The sequence below is a fragment of the Ornithorhynchus anatinus genome, chromosome 3 (assembly GCF_004115215.2).
Source record: "Ornithorhynchus anatinus isolate Pmale09 chromosome 3, mOrnAna1.pri.v4, whole genome shotgun sequence".
Classification (NCBI taxonomy): Eukaryota; Metazoa; Chordata; class Mammalia; order Monotremata; family Ornithorhynchidae; genus Ornithorhynchus; species Ornithorhynchus anatinus.
The window spans coordinates 6962292-6980189 of NC_041730.1; the positions used below are offsets into that span (position 1 = coordinate 6962292).

At 59.2% G+C, this 17898-nt stretch overlaps 2 protein-coding genes across 2 annotated transcripts in view; both read right to left on the reverse strand.

The window, feature by feature from the left end:
• Positions 1-9211, reverse strand: part of CAPN1 (calpain 1) — a 31233-nt gene extending 22022 nt beyond the window's left edge. Inside the window, exons 1-4 of the mRNA XM_029061278.2 lie at positions 9096-9211; positions 8077-8352; positions 7279-7348; positions 6812-6930 (exon numbers count right to left, since the gene is read on the reverse strand). Of these exons, the coding sequence (XP_028917111.1) occupies positions 6812-6930; positions 7279-7348; positions 8077-8343 (456 nt within the window). The 5' untranslated portion in view covers positions 8344-8352; positions 9096-9211. The remainder of the gene's footprint in view (positions 1-6811; positions 6931-7278; positions 7349-8076; positions 8353-9095) is intronic.
• A 2262-nt stretch (positions 9212-11473) lies between these two features.
• Positions 11474-17794, reverse strand: SPDYC (speedy/RINGO cell cycle regulator family member C). Its single transcript, XM_039911296.1, has 7 exons — positions 17698-17794; positions 17230-17418; positions 15799-15857; positions 15452-15537; positions 13270-13441; positions 12507-12813; positions 11474-11733 (listed from the first exon to the last, which is right to left on the reverse strand). Exons 2-7 carry the CDS (start codon positions 17384-17386, stop codon positions 11684-11686), a joined length of 831 nt encoding a protein of 276 aa, XP_039767230.1. The 5' UTR covers positions 17387-17418; positions 17698-17794; the 3' UTR covers positions 11474-11683.
• Positions 17795-17898: the final 104 nt, after the last annotated feature.

Below are 17898 nucleotides of genomic sequence, written 5' to 3' on the forward strand. Positions count from 1 at the left end.
TCTCCCGAAGACACGGTCTCCGCCGCCGCTCTCTCCAGCGGAGGCCTCTCCTTCTCCCACTCCCCCAGACTCACCGGTAAGGGAGGAGGCGTCGGCTTCCTCCTCTCGCCCCGATGCCGCTTCCGCACTATCCCTCCTCCCCCCTCCCTCTCCTTCCCCTCCTTCGAAGCCCATATCATTCGCCTCTACCACCCACTCCAGTTACTTGTCGCCGTCATCTACCGCCCTCCCGGTCCCACCTCCGACTTCTTCAACCACCTTGACCCCTTTCTCACCTTCCTTCTCTCCTTCTCTCTGCCCACTCTGATCCTTGGAGACTTCAACATCCATACGGATGTACCCGACGACTCCTCTGCCGCCCGCCTGCTATCCCTCCTCGACTCTGCCGACCTCCTCCTCCACCATACCGCGCCCACTCACCGACTCGGTCACACCCTCGATCTTGTCATCTCCTACCGCTGCACTATCTCCTCACTCACCAACTCTGAAATCCCTCTCTCAGACCATAACCTTCTCACCTGCCTCATCTCTCACACTCCCTCCCCCTGCAAATCTTCGCTACTGCCCCACAGAGACCTCCGCTCTCTCGATCCCATCCGTCTTTCCAATAGCATCTCGCCTCACCTTGCCGCCCTGTCCTCTCTTCCCACTCTCGACGATCGGGTCTCCGCTCTCGACTCCACCCTCACTACTCATCTCGACTCTCTCGCCCCCCTTTCCCTCCGCCGCTCTCGCGCCACTAACCCACGGCCCTGGATCACCTCCTCCGTCCGCCTCCTACGCTCCTATGCTCGAGCTGCCGAGCGCCGCTGGCGAAAGTCCAAGCACCGAGCCGACCTCACACACTTCAAATTTATCCTTTCCTGCCTTAACTCTGCCCTCTCCTCCGCCAGGCAAAGCTTCTTCTCCTCCCTCATCGACACCCATGCCCGTCACCCCCGCCGATTGTTCCGGACCTTTAACTCTCTCCTTAGGCCCCCTGTTCCTCCCCCTCCCCCATCTCTCACCCCTAATGATCTGGCCACCTATTTCCTCACGAAAATCAACACGATCAGGTCTGAGCTCCCCAAAGTCACCCCTCCGCCTCTCCCCTCCCCCCCAACGACCCCCTCCCCTACTTTCCCATCCTTCCCTGCAGTATCCTCAGAGGAGATCTCCTCCCTCCTCGCAAGTGCCACCCCCTCCACCTGCGCCTCGGACCCCACTCCCTCTCACCTTCTTAAAACCATCGCCCCTGCCCTCCTCCCTTCCTTAACTTCTATTTTTAACCACTCAATCTCCAAGGGCTCCTTCCCCTCTGCCTTCAAACACGCCCACGTCTCCCCCATCCTAAAAAAACCCACTCTTGACCCCACTTCCCCCTCCAGTTATCGTCCTATCTCCCTACTACCCTTCCTTTCCAAAATCTTAGAACGAGTCGTCTACAATCGATGCCTAGAATTCCTTAACTCCCATTCTCTCCTAGACCCCCTCCAATCTGGCTTCCGTCCCCTCCACTCTACCGAGACTGCTCTCTCTAAGGTCACCCATGACCTCCTTCTTGCCAAATCCAATGGCTCCTACTCCATTCTGATCCTCCTTGACCTCTCTGCTGCCTTTGACACTGTCGACCATCCCCTCCTCCTCCGTACCTTATCTCACCTTGGCTTCACGGACTCTGTCCTCTCCTGGTTCTCCTCTTACCTCTCTGGCCGATCATTCTCGGTCTCCTACGCTGGAGCCTCCTCCCCCTCCCATCCTTTAACTGTTGGAGTTCCTCAAGGGTCAGTTCTTGGCCCTCTTCTGTTCTCCATTTACACTCACTCCCTCGGTGAACTCATTCGCTCTCACGGCTTTGACTACCATCTCTACGCAGATGACACGCAGATCTACATCTCCGCCCCTGTCCTCTCCCCCTCCCTTCAGGCTCGCATCTCCTCCCGCCTCCGGGACGTCTCCACCTGGATGTCTGCCCGCCACCTAAAACTCAACATGAGCAAGACTGAGCTCCTCATCTTCCCTCCCAAGCCCGGTCCGCTCCCAGACTTCTCCATCACCGTGGATGGCACGACCATCCTTCCCGTCCCGCAGGCCCGCAATCTCGGTGTCATCCTTGACTCGTCCCTCTCGTTCACCCCACACATCCTATCCGTTACCAAGACCTGTCGGTTTCACCTCTACAATATCGCCAAGATCCGCCCTTTCCTCTCCACCCAAACGGCTACCTTACTATTACGGGCTCTCGTTATATCCCGGCTAGACTACTGTGTCAGCCTTCTCTCTGACCTCCCTTCCTCCTCTCTCGCCCCGCTCCGGTCTATTCTTCACTCCGCTGCCCGGCTCATCTTCCTGCAGAAACGATCTGGGCATGTCACTCCCCTTCTTAAACAACTCCAGTGGTTGCCTATCGACCTCCGCTCCAAACAAAAACTCCTCACTCTAGGCTTCAAGGCTCTCCATCACCTTGCCCCTTCCTACCTCTCCTCCCTTCTCTCTTTCTACCGCCCACCCCGCACGCTCCGCTCCTCTGCCGCCCACCTCCTCGCCGTCCCTCGGTCTCGCCTATCCCGCCGTCGACCCCTGGGTCACGTCCTCCCGCGGTCCTGGAACGCCCTCCCTCCTCACCTCCGCCAAACTGATTCTCTTTCCCTCTTCAAAACCTTACTTAAAAATCACCTCCTCCAAGAGGCCTTCCCAGACTGAGCTCCTCTTCCCCCTCTACTCCCTCTGCCATCCCCCCTTTACCTCTCCGCAGCTAAAGCCTCATTTTCCCCTTTTCCCTCTGCTCCTCCACCTCTCCCTTCCCATCCCCACAGCACTGTACCCGTCCGCTCAACTGTATATATTTTCGTTACCCTATTTATTTTGTTAATGAATTGTACATCGCCTTGATTCTATTTAGTTGCCATTGTTTTTACGAGATGTTCTTCCCCTTGACGCTGTTTAGTGCCATTGTTCTCGTCTGTCCGTCTCCCCCGATTAGACTGTAAGCCCGTCAAACGGCAGGGACCGTCTCTATCTGTTGCCGACTTGTTCATCCCAAGCGCTTAGTACAGTGCTCTGCACATAGTAAGCGCTCAATAAATACTATTGAATGAATGAATGAATGAATGAACTGAGGCCCACAGAAGTGAAGTGACTCGCCTAAGGTCACGCAGCAGTCAAGTGGGGGAGGCGGAATTAGAACCCATGACCTTCTGACTCCCAGGCCAGTGCTCTATCCACTACACCGTGCTGCTTCCCACAGCGCTTCGTACCGTGCTCTGCATACAGTTAGAGAAGCAGCACGACTTAGCGGAAAGAGCCCGAACCTGGGAGTCAGAGATCATGGGTTCTAATCCTGGCTCCGCAGCTTGTCAGCTGTGTGACCCGGGGAAGTCACTTCACTTCTCTGGGCCTCAGTTCCCTCATCTGTAATATGGGGATGAAGTCCGTGAGCCCTACGTGAGACAACCTGATTACCTTGTTTCTACCCCAGCGCTTAGAACGGTGCTTGGCACAGAGTAAGCCCTTAACAAATACCAACATTATTAATAGATGCTCAGTAAATACGATTGGCTGACTATTGAGCGCTTACTCTGTGCAGAGTACTATACAACAGAGTTGGTAGACGGGCTCCCTGCCTGCACCGAGCTTACAGTCTAGGGGGCTCAGGCTGCTGGCAGGTTCCTGGGGGTGAGGTGGGCTATATTTTTATTACCTTATCTATTTTGTTAATGAGGTGTACATCTCCTCGATTCTATTTATCGTGATGACGTTGTCTTGTTTTTGTCCGTCTGTCTCCCCCGATTAGACTGTAAGCCTGTCATTGGGCAGGGATTGTCTCTATCTGTTGCCGAATTGTACATTCCAAGCACTTATTACAGTGCTCTGCACATCGTAAGCGCTCAATAAATACTATTGAATGCATGAATGAATGAAGGAAGGATCTCTGGGAACTGAATGTGTTTAGGAATAATAATAATGTGATATCTGTTAACCTTTTACTAAGGGCCAAACACACAGAAGCAGCATGTCCTGGGCGTAGGAAGGACCTGGGTTCTAATCCCGGCTCCGCCACTTTTCTGCTGTGTGACCTTGGGTAAGTCATTTCACTTCTCTGGGCCTCAGTGACCTCATCTGTGAAAAGGGGATTGAGATAGGGAGCCCCACGTGGGACAGGGATTATGTCCAATCTGATTACCTTGTATCTACCCCAGAGCGTAGAACAGTGCTTGGCACGCAGTAAGGGCTTAAGAAATACCACAGTTATTATTAGTGGTAATAATAATAATAATTAATCATAATCAGTGGTATCGATTGAGCACTAACTGTGCAAAGAACGCTGAACTAAACTCTTGGGAGAGTACGGGATAACAAGAGTGGGCAGACCCACGCCCTGCCCACAACGACTGACAGTCTACACGATTCGTTCATTCATTCAATCCTATCTATGGAGCGCTTACTGTGTGCAAAGCACTGTACTAAGCCCTTATGTAGTACGGTCTACATTTACTGACTTCAAGAATATTTACTCTACCCAACATTAGCATCTACCTACATTCTAAGGAGGAGGAAGAACTGTTATTGAATCCCCATTTTACAGACGAGGAGACTTGGGCCCAGAGACTTGTCCAAGGTCACACAGCAGGCAAGGGAAGGAGCCAAGATAATGATAATAATAATTATAATAGTAGTATTTGTTCAGTGCTTACTATGTGCTATGCACCGTACTCAACGCCGGGGTGGATACATGCGAAACTGGCTGGTCATGGTCTCTGTCCCGCATGGGGCTCACAGTCTCAATCCCCATTTTACGGATGAGGGAACTGAGGCCCCCAGAGAAGTGAAGTGACTTGCCTAAGGTCACACAGCAGACCCGTGGCAGAGCTGGGATTAGAACCCGCGACCTTCTGACTCACAGGTCCACGCCCTTACCACCTCACCACACCACCACACTGTCATAGAGAAGCAGCATGGCTCAGTGGAAAGAGCACGGGCTTTGGAGTCAGAGGTCATGGGTTCGAATCCTGGCTCGGCCACTTGTCAGCTGTGTGACTTTGGGCAAGTCACTTAACTTCTTGGTGCCTCAGTTACCTCATCTGTAAAATGGGGATTAAGACTGTGAGCCCCACGTGGGACAACCCGATTCCCCTGTGTCTACCCCAGCGCTTAGAACAGTGCTCGGCACATAGTAAGCGCTTAACAAGTACCAACATTATTATAACGTTGGCATTTGCACTTAGATACATATCTGTAATTTTATTTATTTGTTCTGATGTCTATCTTCCCCTGTCTAGATTGTAAACCAATTCAGGGCAGGAAATGTGACTGCTTATTGCTGCATTGACTGTTTACTGCTGTATTGTCCTCTCCTAGGTGCTTAGTGCAGTCCTCTGCACATAGTAAGCACTCAATAAATATGATTGAATGAATCAATTTGTTAAGCACTTACTAGGTGCCAGGGACTGTACTAAGCGCTGGGGTGGATACAAGCAAATTGGGTTAGATGCAGTCCCTGTCCCACGTGGGGCTCGCAGTGTCGCTCCCCATTTTACAGATGAGGGACCTGAGGCCCAGAGAAGCGAAGCGACTTGCCCGAGGTCACAGACCAGACAAATGGAGGAGCCGGGATTAGAACCCAAGTCCTCTGGCTCTACCCACTAGGCCGCTACACTGCTTCAGAGCGAGCAGGGACAGAGAGAGCTGGGGGAAAAGCCAACTGGAAAGCGGAATGACAGACAGTCAGCCTTTTGGGCCTGAGGGAAATTCCAGCAACCCACGGGGTGAGTGGCTCCAGTCAGAAGGGTGTCCCAGTTGGGACAATTCTGGGATGGGGGGGCGGGGGGCGGGGAGGGCCCTACCCCCAGGGGAGAACTGTCAGGGAGAGAGGGGAGGGGAGAAGGAATAGATCGGAGAAGGAAAGCCAAGAGGGAAAGGGCTGGGGGGAAATAATAATGTTGGTATTTGTTAAGTGCTTACTATGTGCAGAGCACTGTTCTAAGCGCTGGGGTAGATACAGGGGAATCGGGTGGTCCCACGTGAGGCTCAGTCTTCATCCCCATTTTACAGATGAGGTAACTGAGGCCCAGAGAAGTGAAGTGACTTGCCCAGTCACACAGCTGACAAGTGGCGGAGCCGGGAGTCGAACCCATGCCCTCTGACTCCCAAGACCGGGCTCTTTCCACTGAGCCACGCTGCTTCCCGCAATGGGAAATGGGAAATGGGAAGATGGTTAATAATAATGATGATATCTGTTCAGCGCTGACTCTCTGCCAAGCACTGTTCTAAGCGCTGGGGCCTGAGGGAGCGAGTGGGGAAGTGAGAGGAGGAGATGAGATGGATTTTAGTTCTCCTTCCAACCCCAAACGGGCGGTGGGATCCCCAACTGTCAGGGTACGATCCCCTGGGCATGGACGGAGAGCAGCTTGCTCCCAAGGGCTGGAGCGGCGTGGCCTAGTGGATAGAGCAAGGGAGTCGGAAGGACCTGGGTTCTAATCCCGGCTCCACCGCTTGTCTGCTGGGTGACCTTGGGCAAGTCACTTCGCTTCTTTGGGCCTCGGTTCCCTCCTCTGACCGTGAGCCCCTTATGGGACACGGATTGGATCCAACCGGATTTGCTTATATCTACCCCAGTGCTTGGTTGAGCGCCTGGAGCGTGGTTAGCGCTTACCAAATACCACAGTTATTATTACTAATAATAATAATTGGGATCAGTCGGTAGTTTCGGGCAGACCCGCCCCTCCCCGGCCCAGCGCCTGGCTCCTTCAGACCGCTCCACCTACTCGACCCCAGACTCCCAGACCCCCAGGTGGGCAGGCTGGCAACTCCTGGCCCGCAGCCCTCCACCCACCTGAAAGTGGAAGATGCCCGCGTAGCCGTTCTGAAAGCTCTGTCCGTGGGGCACCACTCGGTGCAGGATGGCATCGTTCAGGGTGAGGGAGGCGATGGCAGCCAGCAGCCAGCAGTCACCTGCGGCGGGACCAGCCGAGCCACCGTCAGCCCAGCCCCCCGCCCCCACCCTCTGAGCCCCAGCGTCTGCCCCGGGCCCAGGAAACTCCCCTCGCCCGCACAGGAGCCGTACGGGAACCTCGGGTCTCCCCACGGGCGGCTCCCCGGCCCCTCCGTAGCTTACGGGGACGGACCCGAGAATCCGGGAGAACCTGCCCCAGCACCAGGCCTGCCCCGGCTTGTTCCGAGGAACGGAGGGAAGGAGGGGCCGGGGAGAGGTGTGGGGGGAGAGAAAGAGAGAGAGAGGGACCGGGCAGAAGCAGCGGGCGGAGGCAACGGGCAGCAGCGAGCAGCGGGTCCAGAACCTACCCAGGGCTCCCTGGCAGATGTCTGTGCGGGTGGCTCCGTCCACGATGAACTGAGGATTCGAGAGCATTTCCTGCAACGTGAAGGGAGGGGGAGTGGGAGGGAGTGGAGGGTGGAAGGCAGGCATCCTGCCCACCCCCCACTCACCTCCCAAGATCTTGACCCGAGCCCCCCGCCATCCAGAACCCGGACCCTAACCTCCTCCTGACCCCAGCCCTCTGCCCTCCCAGAACCCAGGTGCCCTGTCCCCCCTCTCCGATCTCCCCCAGACCCTGACTCTTCCATGGACCCCCGGCCCCCGGGCCCAGCTCAGCCCCAGAACCCAGACGTCCTGAACCCCTCTTCCCCGGATCGCTGACTCCTCCCACAGGTCCCCGGCCTCCGGGTCCGGAACCCGGATGTCCTGCCCGCCTCGCCCCTGAACCCCGACTCTTCCCTTCACCCCGAGGTGTCCTGCCCCCTTTCCCCAATGCCCCCGCGCCCCAGAAGCCCGACTCCTCCTAGGAACCCCCAGCCTCCAGATCCAGAACCCAGGTGTCCCGCCCTTCCCCCCGGGCCTCCGAACTCTGCCCTTCACTCCAGAACCGGGCGTCCCGGCCCTTCCCCGAAGCACAACTCTTCCTTTCACCCCTAGATCCAGCCCCCTCCCCAGAACCCAGGTGTCCTGCCCCCTCTCCCCCACTCTTGCCTTCACCACCAGGCGTCCTGCCCCTCCTTCCCTCCAGAACCCCGACTCCTGGCGGGAGCCCCCAGGCCCGGAACCCCGGCGTCCCGCCCGGCCCGCCGACCACGCCCGCTGACCGTGGGCCGTTTCCACTTGATGCCGTAGGTCTTGGGGGAGTTGGGCCCCAGGTCCTTGAAGCCCAGGGAGGTGGCGGCGGGGGGGAAGGTCTCATCGCGGAAAAGGACCCTGGCCTGCAGGCACTGCGCCCGCAGACGCTCGAAGTCCTGGCCCAGGTACTTGATGGCGTTCTCGTGCCGCCCCAGGCCCAGCTCCTTGGCCCGCTGCTTCTGCACCTGAGCCGAGACCCCCGTGCAGTACACCGGCGTGATGACCTCCTCCGCCATCCTGGGGGGCTGGAGGGGGCGAGCCGGGGCGGGGGTCGGGCCGGGCCTCTCCCGGAACCCGCCCCTGGCACCGTCCTCCGTGTACCTCGACCCCGGGGGTCCCCGGCCCCAGCCTCGATCCCTCCGGCCCACTCCCATCCCGATCTCGACGTCCCGAATCCACGCTCCTCCGGCACCCCTCCCCCCGACCGAAACCCAGCCTCTTTGTCCCAGAACCGCAACCCCGGCCGGAACCCGGGCCCCCGGCCCCGTTTCCTTCCTCCAACCCGGGCGTCCTCCCTCGACCCGGCCCCGGCCCCGGCCCCGGCCCCGGCCCCGGCCCCCGGCCCGTCCTAGACGACGGGCGGTCCGGCCTCCGGGTCACCGGCTCTGTCGGGTCGGGCGGGGCGAGGCTGGCTGACGGCCGGGGTGACGGAGGATGGGGCCGGATCCCAGGACCCCTTTCCCTCCACCCGCACCTGCCCCCTGCCCTGCCGGGGCCGGGACCCCCGAGGCTGAGGCCGCTGCGCCCGCTGCCGTCCCGAGGCCTGACCTCTGGACCCGACTGACGGGTCCTGGAGGAGGGGGTCCCCAAGGACCCGGTCCCCGAGGGCTCCCGGATCCCCCTCTCCTTGGTGTGGCGTCCCCCCCACCCCACCCCGGTAGCACCAGCGGGACTGGTGCTCTCCAGTGGGAAGCAGGGGGTCCCCAGGGGGAGGAGGGGCCCAGCCGGAGCCGGCCCGGCCCAACGGGTCTGTGGCCCCGCCGCTTACCTGAGCGGGGTCGGGGGTCGGTCCTGGCCCCAGAGGGTCCTCACAGCTGGACCCCAAGGAGGAAGAGTCACCGGCGACGGCAGAGCCCGGCAGATCTCCTCCTCCTCCTCCTCCCTCCGCCCCTCCCCTCCCCTCGGCCCGTCCCCCGCCCTCAGCCCGTTGGTCGGGGCCGGGGTCGGCCCTCGCCCTGCCCGGAGGGTCGCCGCCCGCCGGACCGGGGTATTTTTAACCCGGCGGGAGCTCCGGTTACCGCCCGGGGCGAGGCTGGGGGGGTCGGGCCCGCAATGCGGGGGGCGGGAGGGAGGGTGGGTGGACCGGCCGATCTGTAAACAGCTCAGGAAAGGGAGCGGGCGGGCCGAGGGGAGGGGGCGGGAGGCTTCCACTCCTGCGGCCCCCGGGGCTCGGAGGAGCCTCTCCAAACGGGGGGCGGCCCCCTCCTCTCTCGCCCTTCCTCCCCCCAGGACCGGCCCCCAGCCCAACGTCGATGATGAGGATGATAACATGATGACGGTGGTGGCTAAGCGCCTACTCGGTGCCCAGCTCCGTTCTAAGCGCTGGGGACGGCGGCAGGTTGCCCCACGTGGGGCTCCCCCTCTTCGTGCCCCCTCTCGCAGATGAGGGAACTGAGGGGGGGGGGGGAGCGACTCGTCCAAGGTCACACAGCAGGCAGTAATAATAACGTTGGTATTTGTTAAGCGCTTACTATGTGCAGAACACTGTTCTGAACGCTGGGGGATACAAGGTGATCGGGTTGTCCCACGTGAGGCTCACAGTTTTTAATCCCCATTTTACAGATGAGGTAGGTAACTGAGGCCCAGAGAAGTGAAGTGACTCGCCCCCAGTCAAGTGACTTGCCCTTGCCAAGTGGCAGAGTTGGGATTCGAACCCACAACCTCTGACTCCCAAGCCCGGCCTCTTTCCACTGAGCTACGCTGCTTCTCACCTCCGACTCCCAAGCCCGTGCCTGGGGGTTGGGGACTCCTTCATTAATCAGTTACTGAAGATTTAGTGGGGGGGGGGGGGACACGTACTGAGCACTTGGGAGAGGGCGGGGTGACAGTTGGTAGACATTGGACATCCCCAGCGTTTAGGACAGTGCTCTGCACAGAGTAAGGGCTCAATAAATACGATTGATTGAATGAATTCCCTCCCCCCAGCAGCTTTAAAAGTCTGGGTCCTACCCCAGAGCCGGATCACAGGTGGACAGGGGTGGACGGGGGTGGGGCAAGAGCCCCTGGACCCACGCTTCCCACTCCCAACCTGAGAGTGGAGGGAAGGAAAAAAAATAAATAAATAAAAGAAAAAATAAAAATAAAAAAATGTCAGCCTCCACTGCTGCCCCACCGTGGCCGGTCAGAGCCCTGGTTCCGCTGCCCGGATCCGGTCGCGGCGGGGCCAGTTGTCCCCGTGGGAGGGGCAGAGGAATGCAGTCCTGGGGGGCAGCCAGGGAAGACTGGAATAATGTTGGTACTTGTTAAGCGCCTACTATGTGCAGAGCACTGTTCTAAGCGCTGGGGTAGATACAGGGTCATCAGCTTGTCCCACATGAGGCTCACAGTTGATCCCCATTTTCCAGATGAGGTCACTGAGGCCCAGAGAAGCGAAGTGACTCGCCCCCAGTCACACAGCTGGCAAGTGGCAGAGTTGGGATTCGAACCCACGACCTCTGACTCCCAAGCCCGGCCTCTTTCCCTTGGGCCACGTTGCTAAGCGGTGGGCAGAGAGGGGCCGGGGGCGCCGAGACCCGTGAGCAGGGGGGCCAGCTGGGGTTGGGCCTGAATACTAATGTGGACAGCTGGCAGGGACCAACTCTCGGCCCCCTTTTTTGCTGATCTTGTCTTCACCCAGCACACAGACTAGGCACAGGGCAGGCCAACTGGCTGGGGACAAGCGGCGGGGGGCGGCCAGTATGTGGACTCACCTGTTACCCCCCCATCCCCACCACCCTGCAGAAGGCGTGTGAGGGCCCACGTCTGCTCTCTCTTCCCCGGCAGCACGGGGCCTTGCCAGCTCCACCTCTCTAGGGCCAGGCTAGCCCGCCAGCCAGCCCGGAAGAGACACGATGCCAGGATGCCAGATGAGGCAAGAGCCTGCCCTGGCCCGCCGCCGCCCTCCTCTCCTCCCTGCCCGCAGCCCTACCCAGCCCAGGGGAAGAAGGCGAATGGCCCTCTGGCTTGAGCTGAGTCAGGCTCGGGCAGGGCCGGAGAGGAGATAAGGGTGGAAGAAGCTCGGCTGGGGCCTCCCGGGGCTATGGCGCAGTCAACTGCGAGGCGGGGAGCGGTAGCCACGGAAGGGGGAGGGAAGGCTCATGCCCACATTGCACACGCGCTGGCCCCAGAGGCGGGTCCCCGGCCCCAGTCAAACAAACCAAGACGATGTGCGCTGGGCATCTGTTTAATAAGAGGGAGCCGGGCCACCAAGAGCCTGTGCCCCACGTGGAGGGTGATGCCGATTTGCGGAGAAACGGGGGCTACGGGGGCAGCAAGGGCCATCCTGAGGTCAGGGAGGAAGGTGGGGTGGGGAGGGGGCCCAGCGTCACGACGAACGGATCGGGGAAGGGGGCATCCGGGACGGGAAGCTGCCGCTTCTCACCCTGCCGACTGCCAGTGGCCGGGAGTGGCGGAGGGTTCCAGCAAGACTAGAGACAGAAAGAGACACACGCACACGGAGGAGGAGAGAGAGGGAGGAAGTGAGGGAGGGTGACATAGGAGATAATCAGTCCCAGGCCCCCTATCTACCCAGAGCTTAGTGCTGGACTCCAGTAAGCGCTTAATAAATGTCACAGAGAACGCAGCAGCAGATAGAGCCCCGGCCCCTAAGGACTCAACCCATCCAGTTTTCCTTCCCCCTTCAAGACAGACTCTGCCCCCGCCAACCCAAGCCCTGGACGATTCTGGCCCTGGTCCAGGGCCGGCAGGGGAACACGGGGCCCGCTTCCTCGCCCACCTTCGGCGGCCGCTCGGGATTGGGGCAGCGGCTGGTGGGAACTTACTGTCCCTCTGGCAAGGGTAGGGAGGGGATGGGGAAATGGGCTAGTTCCCTCTGGCCCACAGAGTGGGGGGCAGGGCCCTTCTGGGAGCCTCCTGGGGATAAGCAAGAGGCAGGAAAGGGGCAGGGCAGGCGCTGGGCAGATGCCCTGGGGGAGCGTGACTAGAGTAAGGCAGCTCACGTGAGCCAGGCCGGAGCCTCCGCGAGCTCTGGGAGGGAAGGAGGGAGGGAGGGAAGGAGGGAGGGAGGTCCCATCGGTCCCCCCCATAAAAAGCAGCTGGGCCCGATCCTCACCAAGATGGGCCCGGAGCCAAGGACGGGCCCCACCCCCTCCGTTCCGTGCCAGGGCCCGGCCCACGCAAGACTCTGCTGCCCAGTCCTCCGCCGCGGCCCTCCCAGCTGCCCCTCCGTGGCCCCACTCACTCTGGAAGGTGTAGTAGACGCCCGGCTCCAGCTGCAACGTTGGGGGAAGCACGAAGAAGAGGTTGGAGGGCCAGGGGGCCGCAGCGGAGAGGAGAGGAGGGCTGGACTGGGGGGGCTTGGGGGAGCCACCCTTCCCCGCCCGGGGACCGCTGCCACAGAGAGAGCAGCCCGGAGGCGAGAGGCCGGGACCACGGGGCAACCTCCCGGCCGGGGGAAGCTCCCCCCAGGGAGACCCCCGTTGGGCCCCGCCGTGGTGGGGGGGCCGTTCCCGCGTCCAGGCCCAATGGGAGGGCTCCTTCACCATGACCTGGGGGAGGGAGGAAGGATACAGTCAGCAGAAGGAAGTGGGGTGGATTTAATAATAATAATTATGGAATCTGTTAAGTGCTTATGTGCCTGCACTGGGGTGGGTACAAGCAAATCGGGTTGGACACAATCCCTGTCCCAAACGGGGCTCACGGTCTTAATCCCCATTTTACAGATGAGGGAACTGAGGCACAGAGAAGTGAAGTGACTTGCCCAAGGTCACACAGCAGACAAGTAGGAAGGCCAGGATTAGAAAGCCAGATCCTTCTGACTGCCAGGCCCATGCCCTATTAAAATGTCTCCCTCCCCCCTCTGGACTGTTAGCTTGTTGTGGGCAGAGAATGCGACTGCTAAAGTGTTGCACTGTACTCCCCCAAGCGCTTAGTACAGTGCTCCACACATACTAAACGCTCAATAGAATCGACCGACTGACATGGGCCCAGGACAGGGCTCCCACCTCCTCACAGCAGTGCGGGCTCACGGCGGCCCGGTACCCCATGCGGGCCCACAGCCGGTCTCTCTGCCGCAGGAAGCCGGGTACCAGCTGGCGCCAGCTCTCGCCCAAGGCCCAGGGGAAGATCTCGTACTTGGGGTCTTCGCCATCCTCCTCCATGTCGTTGGCGAGGTACCTGGAGGGCGGGGTGCTGGGTTCATTGATTCATTCATTCAATAGTATTTATTGAGCGCTTACTATGTGCAGAGCACTGTACTAAGCGCTTGGGATGAACAAGTCGGCAACAGATAGAGACGGTCCCTGCCGTTTGACGGGCTTACGGTCTGATCGGGGGAGATGGACAGACGAGAACGATGGCGATGAATAGAGTCGAGGGGAAGAACGTCTCGTAAAAACCGATGGCGACTAAATAGAATCGAGGCGATGTACAATTCATTAACAAAATAAATAGGGTAATGAAAATATATACAGTCGAGCAGACGAGTACGGTGTTGTGGGGATGGGGAGGGAGAGGTGGAGGAGCAGAGGGAAAAGGGGAAAAAGAGGGTTTAGCTGCGGAGAGGTAAAGGGGGGGTGGCAGAGGGAGTAGAGGGAGAAGAGGAGCTCGGTCTGGGAAGGCCTCTCGGAGGAGGTGAGTTTTAAGTAGGGTTTTGAAGAGGGAAAGAGAATCGGTCTGGCGGAGGTGAGGAGGGAGGGCGTTCCGGGACCGCGGGAGGACGCGACCCGGGGGTCGACGGCGGGATGGGCAAGACCGAGGGACGGCGAGGAGGCGGGCGGCGGAGGAGCGGAGCGTGCGGGGTGGGTGGTGGAAAGAGAGAAGGGAGGAGAGGGAGGAAGGGGCAAGGTGACGGAGAGCCTCGAAGCCTAGAGTGAGGAGTTTTTGTTTGGAGCGGAGGTCGATAGGCAACCACTGGAGTTGTTTGAGAAGGGGAGTGACGTGTCCAGATCGTTTCTGCAGGAAGATGAGCCGGGCGGCGGAGTGAAGAATAGACTGGAGTGGGGCGAGAGAGGAGGAAGGGAGGTCGGAGAGAAGGCCGACACGGTAGTCTAGCCGGGATATAACGAGAGCCCATAACGGTAAGGTAGCCGTTCGGGTGGAGAGGAAAGGGCGGATCTTGGCAATATCGTAGAGGTGAAACCGGCAGGTCTCGGTAACGGATAGGATGCGTGGGGTGAACGAGAGACGAGTCGAGGATGACACCGAGATCGCGGGCCCGAGAGACGGGAAGGACGGTCGTGCCATCGACGGTGATAGAGAAGTCTGGGAGAGGACCGGGTTTGGGAGGGAAGATGAGGAGCTCAGTCTCGGTCATGTTGAGTTTTAGGTGGCGGGCCGACATCCAGGTGGAGACGTCCCGGAGGCGGGAGGAGACGCGAGCCCGAAGGGAGGGGGAGAGGACGGGGCGGAGATGTAAATCTGCATGTCATCTGCGTAGAGATGGTAGTCAAAGCCGTGAGAGCGAATGAGTTCACCGAGGGAGGGAGTGTAAACGGAGAACAGAAGAGGGCCAAGAACTGACCCTCGAGGAACTCCAACAGTTAAAGGATGGGAGGGGGAGGAGGCTCCAGCGAAGGAGACCGAGAATGACCGGCCAGAGAGGTGAGAGGGGAACCGGGAGAGGACGGAGTCCGTGAAGCCAAGGTGAGATAAGGTATGGAGAAGGAGGGGACGGTCGACGGTGTCAAAGGCAGCAGAGAGGTCAAGGAGGATCAGAATGGAGTAGGAGCCATTGGATTTGGCAAGAAGGAGGTCACGGGTGACCTTAGAGAGAGCAGTCTCAGTAGAACGGAGGGGACGGAAGCCAGATCGGAGGGGGTCTGGGAGAGAATGGGAGTTAAGGAATTCTAAGCATCGATTGTAGACGACTCGTTCTAGGATTTTGGAAAGGAAGGGTAGTAGGGAGATAGGGCGATAACTGGAGGGGGACGTGGGGTCAAGAGCGGGTTTTTTTTAGGATGGGGGAGACGTGGGCATGTTTGAAGGCAGAGGGAAAGGAGCCATGGGAGATTGAGTGGTTAAAAATAGAAGTTAAGGAAGGTAGGAGGGCAGAGGCGATGGTTTTAATAAGGTGAGAGGGAATGGGGTCCGAGGCGCAGGTGGAGGGGCAGAGGCTCGTCCCCCTCCCCCCGGGGGAGCAGCCCCTCCGCGCCCCTTTCCCCACGCCCCCGCCCCGACGGCACTTACAGGGCCAGGAAGAAGTTGCCGTGCGTGTATTCGGAGAGCTGCAGGCCGGCCCGCCGGAAGTACACCAGGGTCATTGCCAGGAGATACTGCGGGCCAGACGGCGGCCGTTCAGTACAGCCTCGGACCCCCGCGACGGCAGTCAGCACAGGCTTGGATCCACCCTCCGGCCCCCAAACACACACACCTGCCCGCCCCAGGTTGGCAGGCAGGATCCCGGGGCAATGGGTCACCACCACCCCACACCCGAGACACAGAGATCCCCGGGGCTGGCAGACGGGATCCTGGGGAAGGTCAGGTGAGGGGTGAGGGAAGGGTCTGGAAGTCCATTGCCCCCCGCCGAGACCCACCTTATCAGAGATGCGGTAGCACAGGTCTGTGGCAAGGAATTCTTGGAGGAGGCTGTCCTCTGGAGGGATGAAGGGCCGGGGGGAGGGGGGAGAACGACAACGACTCAGACCCTTCCCCCGAGCAACTCTCACCCCCTCGTTCCCCTCAGCCCAGCTCCCCTGCCCTGCTCTCCTCAGTACAGCCCCCCGCCCAGTTCATCACTCAATTGTATTTCTTGAGCCCTTATTGTGTGCAGACCATTGTACTAAGCGCTTGGGAAAGGACTCTATAACAATATAACAGACAAGCATGGCTTAGTGGAAAGAGCAGGGGCTTGGGAGTCAGAGGATGTGGGTTCTAATCCCGACTCCGCCACTTGTCTGCTGTGTGACCTGGGGCCAGCCACTTTAAAACTTCTCCGTGCCTCAGTCACCTCATCTGGAAAACGGAAATTAAGACAGACAGAGACCCACGTGGGAAAACCTGATTACCTTCTATCAACCCCAGCACTTAGAACGGCACTTGGCACAGAGTAAGCGCTTAACAGATATCAATTACCACTAATTATTTCCAGCCTACAGTTCAGTGGCAGGAATCGGCCTGTAAATTTCTGATCCACACGTCAATGATCCGCCCCCCGCCCTTGAATTTACTCTCCAGAGTTTCGGGTTGCAAAAGGTGCCCTCTCCAAGCTCCCCCTTAAAAAAGCTCCTAAAGGCAGACAGCAGGCGGAAAAGTCTGCGCCCCTGAGGCTCGGTGAAGGAGGATGGGAGATCACCCATGTGGACATTGCTCCTGTCTACTTGTTCCCCCGGGGCCTTGCGAGCCACCCCTTCCATCCCTCCAAGTAGGAGCAGTCAGGCCCAGGCAGACCCCTAAGGCCACCCCCACTCCCCCATTTTCCTGGACAGGGCCTTTTCTTGTTTCACTGTCCCCGGCAAGCCTCAGGGACCGGCTGCTTGGAGGCGGGGAGGGGAAAGAGCCACCACACCCTCAGCCCCCTTGGCAGGGAGTGTGGACTGGTGTCATTCTTTTCAGGTCTTGCAAGGCATTCATTCCATCATATTTAATACAACTAATAATAATGATATCTGTTAGGCGCTTACTTTGTTCCAGGCACTGTTCTAAACGCTGGGGTGAAGCAGATCAGGTTGGACGCAATCCCCGCCCCACATGGGGCTCACAGCCTCGATTCCCGTTTTACGGATAAGGTCACTGAGGCCTAGAGAGGTGAAGCAACTTGCCCCAGGTCACCCAGCAGACCAGTGGGGAAGCTGGGATTAGACCTTCTGCCTCCCAGGCCGATACTCTATCCACTACGTCATGTATTTGAGCACTTTCTGCGTGCAGAGCGCTGTACTAAGCACTCGGGAGAGTACAACAGTAAACAGACATTCCCTGCCCACAACAAATTTATAGTCTAGAGACCCCCACCCCCTCGTGATTCTTACCCAGGAGGCTGAAGAAGGCACTGAGTTCCTGGCACTGCAGAGGTAACTGGGAAGGGCAGTGCCCGCTCCCCCCTCCCCGCCCAGCCCAGCCTCCTGGCTTCACCCAGGCGGTGACCACAGGGGCCGAGGCCGAGGGCAGGCTCTGGACTCGGCTCATCCCAGAGTGCGGGGGGGAGGGGGGGAGACGACCTGCAGAGCAAGGGAGAGAGGAGAACACCCCCACCCCACCGTCAGCAGCCCCGCAGACTTTACCCCCCACCGCCTACCCCAACCATCCTTCAGACACCAGGGCCCTGGGTGGGAGGGTCCCAAAGCTGAAAAAATCAGGCTCTACCCCTAAAGACAGCCTTCCTCTTCAGGTCCCAGTCAATTTGAGAAGAAAACTGCCTCGAGGGCCCCCCCTAACCCCAGCTCAATGCCACCCTAGGAGCAGAGAGACAAGATCCAGCCCAGGCAGGATAAACTTACCTCTGAGGCCTCCTCGACCTCCGGCTCCTTACCTGAGCACAATAATTACCACCAGCTTGACTCTGCTTCCCCACCTCTTACATAGGCTCAGCTCCACCCCTCCAAGCCCACCCCCACCAGGGCCGACCCTCCCCCAATCAGCTCCCCAAGACTCCTGCCTCCCAGTTTATTATGGGGAGAGGAGAAGGAGGGATTTTTGCA

Excerpts from the sequence above, each read along its gene's own strand:
- SPDYC (XM_039911296.1), bottom strand. The coding sequence starts at position 17,386 with ATGAGCCGAGTCCAGAGCCTGCCCTCGGCCTCGGCCCCTGTGGTCACC. Across the intron at positions 15,858-17,229 it reads TGCCTTCTTCAGCCTCCTGG|AGGACAGCCTCCTCCAAGAA; the intron begins GTAAGAATCACG and ends TCATCCCTCCAG. Across the intron at positions 12,814-13,269 it reads GCCCGCACTGCTGTGAGGAG|GTCATGGTGAAGGAGCCCTC; the intron begins GTGGGAGCCCTG and ends TCCCTCCCCCAG.